The sequence below is a fragment of the Carex rostrata genome, chromosome 22 (assembly GCF_964058835.1).
Source record: "Carex rostrata chromosome 22, lpCarRost1.2, whole genome shotgun sequence".
Classification (NCBI taxonomy): Eukaryota; Viridiplantae; Streptophyta; class Magnoliopsida; order Poales; family Cyperaceae; genus Carex; species Carex rostrata.
In genome coordinates this window covers 3,716,386-3,728,707 of record NC_135939.1, presented here as the reverse complement: position 1 = coordinate 3,728,707, position 12,322 = coordinate 3,716,386, and the positions used below count along the sequence as shown (strand labels likewise).

The window sequence follows — 12,322 nt, the reverse complement described above, 5'->3', positions numbered from 1 at the left end:
AATTATTTCATAAATTTAAAATTCTTAATTGTGTATGTTGAAATTTAATTGAATTTTTATTTGTTTATATTTTTATATAGTTCAGTGTCTTTTATAAAATGTAAAATGTGTACTTGTAGTCTAGCTAGGAGCTAAGATTTTATTTTATACTTAAGAAATCATGAGTTAAAATTCAACAACTTAAATAAATATATATTTTAAGTTTCAGTCTTCTCTAATTATTTTTTTTAGTTCTGCTCCTGACCTTGGAGTATTTTTTGTTTTGATAAAACAAATTAATTAATTAATGGATTTTACCTTCTTATATACCTATAGATTAATACATTTTTCCCTACCTTGATTTGGGAATTCATAAGCCAATCATGTAATCAGACTCAATAAAATATCGTACGTCTAACATAATTAAATTATTAATCAATAACGTCTTTAGTCAAATACATGGGATATATATTTATAGAGTCCAATTTTACATGTATGAGGTGCGAAATATTTATGCGAACAAAAAACATGTAAATTCTCAATTAAATAATATAACTTGCAAAAGAAAATTTCAAAAATATTATTAATTGATGAAAGAAAATTGACAAGCGACATCAAAATTTATTGTAAATGTAAGCTAAAATTATGAATTTATGATATACTTTTTCTAGTTAGATAAGCGTGTATTAAATTTGATTTTTAAATCATTTAATTATTAATAGAGTGCCGACATAAAATTAAGCCGTTATTTTTTTTTAATTACTTGATGAAGGAACAAAAAATGTTAGATTCTAACAAATAGAATAAATATCTATAATATTAATGGCTTAATTGTTACTAATATGTGTTCTATCTATTTTATTATTGCTTGTGTATATTCAATTTGGACCGAAATTTTTATTTATACTCTTTAAAAATAAAATAAAACCAAAACACCTCAAAAATATGGAGAATTCCACATCGATCTACCTGGACCGCTAAGTCAATTTGCGGATCCATTCTCAGGAGGGGGTGCAGATTGGTTTGGAGGCCTCTCAAAATCTAAATATATTTAATAATACAGTACAATTTTAGGCTTTTTGGGAGGCCGTCAAGTCAATTTGCAGCCTCCAAGAATTAAAGTGTTTTGATTTATTTATTACAGTGCAATTAGCAGCTCGGATAGATATGGAATTCTCCCAAAATAAGAGTGTTTTAGTTTTTTTTTTTTTATGATGGTATAAATAAAAATTTCGGCAATTTGGATTCAGTATATATACTGTTGAATTTCACCTTCAATTACAAAGTTTGTGTTGTTTTCTTAATAATTAAAGACAAAATTATGTGTTCAGTAATTTTCCAATAAATGGCCAACAATTGTGGACATGGTCCCCCAACGAAAGATCTTTAGTACTTCATCAATCCACATCAAACCAACATTATTGGAAGCAAATCTGCTGCGATCCCAGCGTCCTGCAATTCCAATTCTAACCATTCATTTATTTAAATGAATGTAGGAATCTCAAAAGGAGAGTTTTGTGCACGAATCTCAAAATATATAAACGGTTGAGATTAGAATCACAGGGACCTTCGGAATCGCAGCAGATTTATTTCCAGCATTATTGCCAAAACAATGGCCTTCTTTTATCACGTGCTCCATAAGGACACAATCCAATTTCGACATCCTCGAATCTGTCTCTTCTCATCTCTTTCCAATTCCTCAAATCTCTTATCCTCTTTCTCATTTCCAATCATACCGTGATCAATATGCACAAGAAGAAAAAGCACAGCACTTCCACGGTGTCGCTAGAGCCAGATCCCGATAAAATAGCGCTTGTGAAAGCAGCTGCATGGGCATGGCACCAACGTTCGTCTTCACCGAAAAACAAGCAAGCACCACCTCCCGAATTCCCCTCAGCCTCACCTCGGCGCCGCTCCTCGCATCGTCGACCCTCACGATACCGTCTCGAGTCCCTCTCCAAATCAAATTCTCCTAATGATCATCTAGTGCCCGAAAAAACGGCACCCATAAGTTTGCTTGATATGTATGAGATAGAGAGGATTACTAGAGAGCTTGATCAGAGGTTAGCGGCAGTGTCGACAGAAAAGAGAGAAAAAGTTCAAGGGAAGAAGGTAGCGCAAATGAGAAAAGGCACCGGTGGAGGATGCTTGTTTGGGAGGCATGCGGTGATGATATGTGGATCCCCTCACACTGCGGCGGAGACGGAGGGTCTTGTAGGCCGACTTCGTGAGAGATCTACTGCATAGTGCATAGTTTGTCTTTGTAAAATAATAGCATAGTTTTGAGTCTTTTTTTACTTTTCTTATCCGTTTTTTTTAATTTTTGTGGTGGTATATAGATAAATGTGTTGATAACAAAGTTTATGGAGTAAAACTGTAAAAGCCCGGATGATGATAGCATATGAAAATTAGCGAAGCATTTAATTTATTACTTTTTTTATCCAGTCTTTTTCTAATGTGTGTGTATATACTACACAGTGCTCCGCATTTATTAATAAGTGGTGTTGTGTTAAGATCAAGAGGAAATAATAAGCAACTAAAAGACAAAAAGGATATATTTTTCGTGTTGATGTGCATCACAAGTTTTTAGTGGAGGGGTGTCTTGTGTATGTTTTTTATTTTTATTTTTTTACATTCTCTAGGTTTCAATCTAGCTATCTATATTGCGTGCGTAAATAGTCTTCAAAACAAATTGAGGGATCAGGGATGAAAGGAGGGTAAAAAAAAACTATGAAATATAAATTTTGATAATTTCCTACAAGTCTGAATATATACATGCACAGTAGCTTAATTTGAGTGTTAGTGATATCTCTCGGCCGTAATTAATGTACATATATAACAGGCAAAATGCAAAATTTGATCCAATCCGTAATTTCAGCAAACAGATAACATGAAAAAAATTGAGTCCGGTAAAAATCCAAAATTCATACCTTAAAATACTGATTCAAAACGAACCCCAAGCTTACATTACATGACCCTAAACTTGTCCTATAAGAAAATAATACCGAAGCTCATGAAGCTCTCAGCCCTTTTCTTACGGGCCTTAAATAGGCTGGGTTTTGAACAATTCATTTTTTGAAAAAGAGTATTGTCTGATATAGGTCATGTATTATGGTAAGAGGTCAATAATAATTTCCATTTCATATAAAATGATACAGGCGATCCAATCAGGAACGAGTCCGTGTCCCCCCAGGTACTTGAGTTACGATCTAAAAAAACAGACGGCCTATATTAATCTCAGCTGAGTCCAATTTGATCCGGTGCTTATTGAAACTGTATTGTATACTTTAAGATTCGTGCCAAGTAAAAAATAACGGTCCAGATTTATCAACGGATTCATCAGGAAGTGACGCCCCCGGCGCGGGAACCGAGGTGTCGTGCACCATAATTCTCCCCTCTTCGGCTCTTCGCTTCCTCTTCCTCCCCCGCCCCACCTCTCTCCGGGAGTTCTCGACTTCTCGTTGAGGCCCAATGCGAACAAGAAGCGCCTCCAAACGACCCATTCAGGAACATCCAGGTTCTTTCTTTCTTTCTTTCTTTCTCTTTCTCTCTTTCTCTCTCTTGCTCGCTAGCCCCTTCTTTCCCCTTTCAAGGTTCTCATGAGTAAAATCCACATTTCGATACTCAGAAAAAATAGAAGAGGCTGTTGAAGCGATATCACCAAAACCACGGGATAAACGCAAAGGAAAACTCAAAGTAGGCCTCCCCCATGGCATTAGTGTGAAAGCGTGCGACTCTGTTGACAGTGCAAAGGAAAGCGCGGTGAAAGAGGAGGGAGAAGGAAAGCATGAAGAAGCTTTTCAAACTGAGATGGACTGGGAAGACGGCGATATCCCCACTATGGAGGGGTTTTCACATGATCTCGGCAAGGAGGTGACTATTGAATTTACTGATTTGCCCTCCTCGGCTGAGAAGAGAACTTCTCGTAGATTGTCACCTGAAGAAAAGGCATGTACTTTTAATCGGGGAATATGGTACAACATTATGTAATTTGTTTAATTTAATTTTTTTTGTTTGATATCTTTTTATGTTCTCAGGAGTTAGCTGAGCTAGTTCACAAAGTTCACTTGCTATGCCTGTTGGCTCGGGGTAGAATGATAGACAAGACATGCAATGACCCTCTCATTCAGGTAAAACTGTAAAATTATATGTGGAAGAAATATTTAAAAGAAGGAAAATTGTAGTATAAAGGAATAAAGCATATATCATTTATGATTAGAACTAAGGTGTTCTTAAGTTCACCAAGCCCCTTTGTGAACTTAACTCTAAACCTATCGGATTAGTTTCAAACGGCGAATCCGAACTGTTGAAACCCATCTATCTTACGAGTGATGTGTCTACATGCGAAAATTTTGAACTTTAGAATTAATTTAGCATGAAGTCAAGCGGTCAAAATTAGAAGGTTTATGAATTAATTTTAATGAATTCATGTTTTGAACGTTTTTTTAGACTCTATACAAAATTCATTCCAAAATTAAAATATCCGCATGTAGATGCATCACTCGTAAGGTAGATGGGTTTTAACAGTTTAGATTCGTCGTTTGAAGCCAATTCGATATGTTTTAGAGTTGAGTTCACAAAGGAGTTTGGTGAACTTAAGAACACCCTAGTTCTACTCATCATTTATTTTTAAAATTGAATGATAGACAAAAGGGAAGGAATAATTTCATGTCTTTCTCATTCTTTATGAAATTTGTTGATTGGAATTACTATAACTGGCTCCTTTTTTTTTTTCAGGCCTCGATGCTTTCCCTCTTACCATCTAACCTATTGAAGATTACAGAAGCTCCTAATTTGACAGTCAATAATCTAAAACCCCTGGTGAACTGGGTATGACTATGATTTTCGGACCTAATTTTGCAATGTAAAAGCTGAAGCTTTACTAGTACAAGCTAATGCTTGATTTAATCAATTCCTTTCCTTGCAGTTCCATAGTAATTTCCATTTATTAACAGAGAGTGTTGATAGGGGATCTTTCGAATCAAATATTCGCTTTGCTCTTCAAAATCAGAAGGGAACAGTTGAGGAGGTACTTGTACCCTTAGCCTAACTTTTTTTTTTTATTTCTGTAGGTTTTAGGCACAAATAAAAGTAACTCTACCTGTAGCTGTCAGGAAAGAAAATTCAATTGGTAATATTGAATGCAGTTCAATAATTTTCAATGCAGGTTGCGGCATTGTCAGTGGTTTTGTTCAGAGCTCTCAATTTAGCAGCTAGGTATAGTGTCTTTCTTAAGATGGACCTCACCTTTCTACACAGTTTGCATATTAAATTAATATGTTCTTCTTCTCTGTAGGTTTGTATCAATTCTCGATGTCACTTCACTCAAGCCGGATGGCTCCAATAGAGAATTGCATAGGCTTGACACAAAGGCTGTACCTTCAACTATAGTAAATGCATCAAACAGAAACCTAGATAACGCTTCCCCACTTGATACCAAAACAGATACATGCTCCACTCCTCAAAGAAATAAGAGACGCAAGAAAGAAACTGCACCAACTCGTGAGAAATTTGACGAGTGTACTGAGGGACCAAAACGAAAGGGTGATGTAGAGTTTGAGATGCAGTTAGAAATGGCTCTCTCTGCCACTTTAACTGCAACTAAAACCACAGATCAGGATCATAGTTCTCCAGCAGAGTCATCTGGAAATTCAAAGAAATTAAGGGGCAAGAGTGCAATTTGGTCGCGAAGTGGGCCCCCTTTATATTGGGCTGAGGTGTATTGCAGTGGCGAAACATTGAATGGGAGATGGGTACATGTGGATGCAGTAAACGAAATTGTTGATGGCGAAGAAAAGGTTGAGGCTGCTGCCGCTGTTTGTAGGAGGCCATTGAGATATGCAATTGCTTTTGCAGGAAATGGGGCTAAAGATGTGACACGAAGGTTGGTTCCCTAATTGTTATATACCAGCAGGTATTAGTCCGTGCCTATAGTAGCTGGTGCATAACTATTATAATATTGAATCACCTGCCTTTGATGTTTTTGGCTTCAAAATATTACAGAAAGAAATAGTGTGAAAAATAAGAAAGTCTGTTTTTTTTTTTTGGTTGTAACAACGCATAAACAGTTTTAGGTTATTTTCAAATAAGACAGCCACTAAAACGGATGTCAAAACAACAAGCAAGAAATTGCTATTGCCCTTAACATAGCAAGAAATTGCTATTGCCCTTAACATTTATATGTTGTGTAAACCAAATAATACTGATAAAAGGTTCGTGAATACTTGGAAACCAGCATTTATTTGTGTTTTCTTGATTTTAGTTCAGTTTGTGCTGAGAGGCAAAGTTTCCATTGTCTAATGAATCACGCCTAACTATAACATTGAGTTAAGGTGGGTACTTGTTGCAATGCACCAACAATGGTATCAATTGGTAATATGGTGTTTTGCTTTGTATACAAATATCATCCAAATGGATGATCAAAATAGTATATCAAGAAATAAGTGATGGGTGCTTTTAAACCTTTACACAATAATTTGTAGGTACTGCTTGCAGTGGTATAAAGTTGCACCGAATAGAGTTAACATGCAGTGGTGGGACAGAGTCATGGCACCGTTGAAAGAATTGGAATCAATAGCTACTGGACAGAGCTCTGTTGACATAGATAATGCTACAATAAATCCCACTATAGGAGACAAGCAACTCGGATCAGGCAATCACAGTCATTTGAATCAGAGTAGCTATAGCTCAAACAGGACCTCTCTAGAAGACATGGAACTGGAGACAAGGGCACTAACTGAACCTCTTCCCACAAACCAACTGGTGCATATGATACTGTCAATATATTTAAACATTACCTGCTTACTATTGGGTTATTCAATTGAGTGTGTTTTATGTTATCTAATGTAGGCATATAAGAATCATCATTTGTATGCTATCGAGAAATGGCTTACAAAGAATCAAAAACTGCATCCGCGGGGTCCGGTATTAGGGTATTGTTCAGGGCACCCAGTTTATCCCCGATCCTGTGTCCAGACACTACAAACAAGGCAAAAGTGGATGAGAGAGGGTTTACAAGTTAGAGCAAATCAACTCCCAGCTAAGGTGGAAAGGCAAATTTTATCGCTTTTAGTTGTGAATGTTTCATTCTTTTACAAATGGACAGATTAAGTATGCTTGTGCGTCCTTGCAAATTAGACTTGATGTTTATGGTTATAAAGGATCCTTTTATCAATGTAAATTAGTGTCTCTGAAACTGCAGGCAGATCACACAAGTAAACTCTCGAATTATAATCATGTTTGGCTTATACTCATAATTGGAGCATTTAAAGCCCAATTTGCATGCAAAATACCAAATTGACCAAGAGTTGATAAAATTAAGCCATCAACAACACAAGTACTGTATCTGATAGGTACCTAACTGTTCCATAATGGCACCTTGTTTAGGATGCCAACAGCTGAAAGCAAAATTTTGGGTAATAGTATGCAAACACCAAGATCTTTTTGACAAGGTATCCTATGGTTTGTTTCTTAGGTTACATTGTGAGTCTTTCCTCTTTATTTCAGATAGTGAAACACTCAAAAAAAGTGGTGTCGGAAACGAGCATTTGTGACGAAGAAGAGCAAAGTGAGGCAAATTTGGAACTGTATGGGAAGTGGCAATTAGAGCCATTGCAGTTGCCTCATGCCATAAATGGTATTGTACCCAAGGTATATTAGTATTCAAATAGCCAGTCACATTAATAATGATTTTTTATTTATTTTAAAGTAGAGAATCTGTTAGAGGAAGCTTCTTGTAAGTAGGATTGTGAAACATATAAACCTTGATTTTATACAGTTATATCTTCCATGATCATTGATGAGAAATTTACAGAGAAAAATAGTGTTTCTAAATCTGAGTTGTTAATGAAGATAACTGAATTACTAATGTAGACTCTTAGATTTTGCATGATACACTTTTCTGGGTGCAATCTTTTCTAAGCTATTATATTTTGTCAAAAAGAAAGATAATAATCTAACTATAGTGATTGCAAGATCTAGCAATTTAACAATTTACAGTGAAATGTAATAGTCATTAATAAAATTTCTGTATCTTCTTTGTTGATTTCTCATGTCTATTTCTCCTACATGTTTTATAGAATGAGCACGGCAATGTTGAAGTATGGTCTGAGAAGTGCATTCCACCTGGTACCGTGCACTTGAGACTTCCTAGACTGGTACCAGTTGTAAAGAGGCTTGAAATAAATTTTGCACCAGCTCTAGTCGGATTTGAATTTCGCAACAGTCGTACCTATCCTGTTTTTGAAGGCATTGTTGTCTGTTCTGAGTTCAAGGATGCTATCTTGGAGGTAAGTTTTGGTATTTGTTTTAGAATCCTGTGCTTATATAGCCATAAACAGATATAATCTTCACATCTGGTTTGGTGTTAACCACAGTTTTGATCATGATTGTCTTGTATTGTCTTATGTTTTCATCACCTCCCATTGAAAGAGTAAAGGGCAAGCTAGTCAATTGTATGGAAATGATTTACAGATCTGTTAATATCTTCCCTTCCTTTGACAAACTAAAGAAAGAGGAAAAGGAAAGAAGATAACACTTGGACATATACTCTCATTACAAATATACAATCATGTGCTCACCTGTTGACTGATCAGACAAACCTGCATGATCTGAAATGAGATCAGGATAACATACCAAAAATAATAGAAAATTATTTTTTTCACAATCAGAGAGTAGTAAATCCAAATAATGACTATAACAGTACAACTTTTTTTTTACTTGGTAATCTGAAAAATGAAAAGTAGTGAGGGTATTGCAAATCCAAAAGTTGAAAAATTTTGGTAGTGGAAAGATCTTGGACTGTGTCCGTGATCCACTAAAAAGAAAAACAAAACTGGTTTGCAGAATTTGTATGGAATTTGTATGTGACCCAAGTATCTATTTCACAAAAATAGAGAAGAGAGAGGGTCGCTGGATTTTGACTTCCCATATTTTTTGGTTTCCAGTTCTGTGTTCTTACTTGCGGTTTTAGAATAACTTTGTATAAGAAAAAGCGTGACAGTGTAGCAGTGTAACAGTATGACAACATGGCAAGAATAATAACAATTTATTGTATAATATTAAATAATAATTATGGCAGGGATGATGACTTGTATATAATAGAGTTTGAAAAGGAATTAGCCGTCTCTAGCTTCTGCTATGCTACCAATCCCTTGTAATAATAACAAGGACTTGGTTGTTTTAAGTTATTTATCTAAAGAAATTTGACTTGTAGCTGCCATCAAGTAGTTGGATACTGGATAGGTTAGTATGTTGTGTTAGCAGCTCAAGTTTGGGAATTTTAGTTTTGATGAGGTTTTGGTTTGGGCCGTTAGAGTTACTAATACATTGCTGGTTGATCGGGCTTAAGTTTTGATCTAGCTAACAAATGTAATATTTCCTATGTTTCTTTATGCATAATGATATATGTGGGTATATTTTAATACAAAACTAGGCAGCCACTGCCAAGCCTTTAAAAAAATATATATATGTGGGTATATAGTGGTAAGACACACGATGTACATAATTGTTAAATTTATTTAGTTTATATACTTTGCTATTGAAATACTGACGTCATTGTATATTGTTAAAACATTTGATCTAAAAGATATTACAAATATGTAGCAGATAATTTATTTTATTTGACAAGTATAATACAACAGTAGGCCAGTTCCATGTTCTTTTGTTGTATGCATTGTTGTAGATCCTTTAAAAATAAATGTGTACCAATTATGTACTTCACGTGGCAATACCCCATTACCCCTTAGCTCAGCAGTATTAAATGTCACTAACTATTACCCCAGTTAGTACACCATAGCATAACTCGTCTTTGACTCTATTTGAATTAAGACTAGACATTTTCTTTCTTTTTTTCCAAATAATACCCAGTGGATAAGTGAAGTCAACCAAACTTGACCAAACCACTTCTGGGCCTTTTGTAATTAAGTCAACTAAAATTATTCCTTGAATAGTTCGTACAGATTTGGAACTAAGTAGATGTACAGTGGGCTTAGTTTTAGTGCATTTTTTAACATATTGAATGGGCTTATGAGGTTAGGTTGAGCTGTTGAAAACCCCAGGCTTTTGTGAAATACAGTTGAACTGAGAGATGTTGAGTATTATATTGTAGTAAGGAAAACCCAGGTATTATTTTCTGATAAAGAATGAAAAGGAGAAGTATATACTTTTATCCAGATGAAACTAATCTTAAACGGGCATTATTTGCACAGACAAAAAAATAACAAACGAAATTAACTTCACGTTGAAGTTTGAACTCTAAAGCATATAGCATTTTGTGGCTGATCATAGTTAGTTAATAATGTGTGTATTTCGTTCATGACATAGGCATATGCAGAAGAAGAAGAGAGACGGGAAGCTGCAGAGAAGAAACGACATGAAGCACAGGCTCTCAACAGATGGTTTCAGCTTCTCTCATCCGTTGTCACCAGACAGCGTCTGAATAACTCGTACGCAAGTCCCTCATTCGTCGGTCACCTCAAAGAGAAACCATCGGGTGAGAAGAGTGGTGAGGTGGGTAATTCTAAAGAAGAGGTAATACTGCCGGCATTGATAGTTTCTGAAAATAATCACGAGCATGAACATGTGTTTCCTGTAGAGGATCAGACTTTTGATGAGGGCACTTCAGTGCGAACCAAGCGGTGCTCATGTGGCTTTTCTATACAGGTAGAGGAGTTGTGATGTAACAAAATATTACTATGTATATACCAATGTGTCTTTTGACAGTTCAATTTTGTACATCATATATGAGCGTTTAATTAGTTTTATCATGTTTGGTAAAATTTTGGGTGGACGACATGATTAGATGTCATTTCAAAAAAGGCTCTTATGTAGAACTAAGCTAATGTCTCTGTAATCATTGAAGAACATATACAGTTCAGGAAGTTCGTTGCTATGATTAAAGATAAGGTACATGATAAAAGATTAGTTAGCATCACAGCTGTTTAGGACCATGTCTAGATTAGCTGTTTAGTTCTGATCAATTCTATTTTTCCTGAAGAATACTTGAGTAGCTGAAATATAATCTATAAATGTTCTGTCATCCACTAGGAAAACTAGTGGTGAAAGGAAAAGGAAAAAAAAATAGCTTTTCCCTAGCATCATAAATTTTTTGGCCTGGAGAAAAAAAGGATTTCCGATATTCTTATATCTGTTGTCGCGTTTCTGTTTTATAAAAATGAAACGACTGACATCCCACTTGTTCAAGTTGGATTTGTATTCTACCTCAACTTGCCAGAGTTGTATACTTCAAAGCCTCTGATTAAATTCAAAAAATATATAAATGAACTGTCTTGTCTAATATTTGAAGCATTAACCAAAAGTGCTATTATTTCTTCAATCTTTGCTTCTAAGAGTTGGGTATGGTGACTAAATCTAATTATATGCCTTTATATTAATTTGCACATCTTTTGTAATCTGTCTCCCTTAATAAATGTTTGGTTGCAATATTAAAATAGCTAGAATAGTAAAATTGATATTTATCTTATTATAACAGCTTGTTTCAACTTTTTGTGAAAATAATTTGTTCTAATAAGACAAATAAGTTTGGTTTTTTATTCTTGCTATTCTAACATAATCAAACACCGAATAGCTTGTTCTTAAGAATAGCCTATTCACAATCCAAGATTTGATAAAAATTATTCGTTAGTGCTTGTTTGGATGAAACTTACAAGCTCTTATTTTACAGGAATGATCAGACAACTTAAGCTTTGAAACACTAACAGTCGAACAACACAAGTTATAAGGGTTTTTTTTTTTTTTTCCTACTTGCAGTTCATTATTAGTACCTTCTTTTCTTCACTTTCCTGATGATACAACTACGTCCTTTTCAATCTCAACACTTTTTTTCCTTTGTCAGCAGTCAGCTGTAAGCTTTTCTGCTTTGTATTCATCTAATGACTATTCTGTTATTCTCCATTCCAACTTTTCAACTGGACTCTTTTTATTTGAATAATCAAATTGAAAAGTAAAGAATCGATTAGTTGAATCTCTCGTTCACTTTCCAGCTCATACAAAAAGATTCTCGTTTTCAGTCATTAGAACGTTCTGTTTTTATTACAAGAAAATTAAAAAAAAAAAATCTCAATCAGAAAACCAGTTTATTGCTAGTTAACAACTCTGGGGAATGAGCAGTTCTCTTTCGAATAATTTTTTATTTAGTTATTCTTTGCACACTTAACTACTTCCTGAGATAGCTGTTGTGGCTAATGTTATCTCAGTTTTGTCAGGCATGTGGAAAAAGCCAAAAAGCTATATTTTTGGACTTGCACCTGTCCATCTATGTACTGTCCTACAATAATTATTTTTCAAAATAAACTTAGATTATTTTTTTAATTAACTCATTTGG

General features: G+C 34.9%; 1 protein-coding gene across 3 annotated transcripts; it reads left to right on the top strand.

Moving 5' to 3' along the window:
* The first annotated feature begins 3,319 nt into the window (after window positions 1-3,319).
* RAD4 (DNA repair protein Rad4 family) lies at window positions 3,320-10,808 on the top strand. 3 transcript variants are annotated; one of them, XM_078323963.1, is made up of 12 exons: window positions 3,320-3,496; window positions 3,617-3,927; window positions 4,017-4,109; window positions 4,717-4,809; window positions 4,907-5,008; window positions 5,147-5,196; window positions 5,276-5,863; window positions 6,462-6,741; window positions 6,829-7,023; window positions 7,486-7,629; window positions 8,058-8,267; window positions 10,303-10,808. In XM_078323963.1, exons 1-12 carry the CDS (start codon window positions 3,451-3,453, stop codon window positions 10,654-10,656), a joined length of 2,466 nt encoding a protein of 821 aa, XP_078180089.1. In that variant the 5' UTR covers window positions 3,320-3,450; the 3' UTR covers window positions 10,657-10,808. The 3 variants fall into 3 exon arrangements, with proteins under 3 accessions (XP_078180089.1, XP_078180088.1, XP_078180090.1); XM_078323962.1 differs by having other exon boundaries at window positions 3,608-3,927; XM_078323964.1 differs by lacking the exon at window positions 5,147-5,196 and having other exon boundaries at window positions 3,608-3,927; window positions 4,935-5,008.
* Window positions 10,809-12,322: the final 1,514 nt, after the last annotated feature.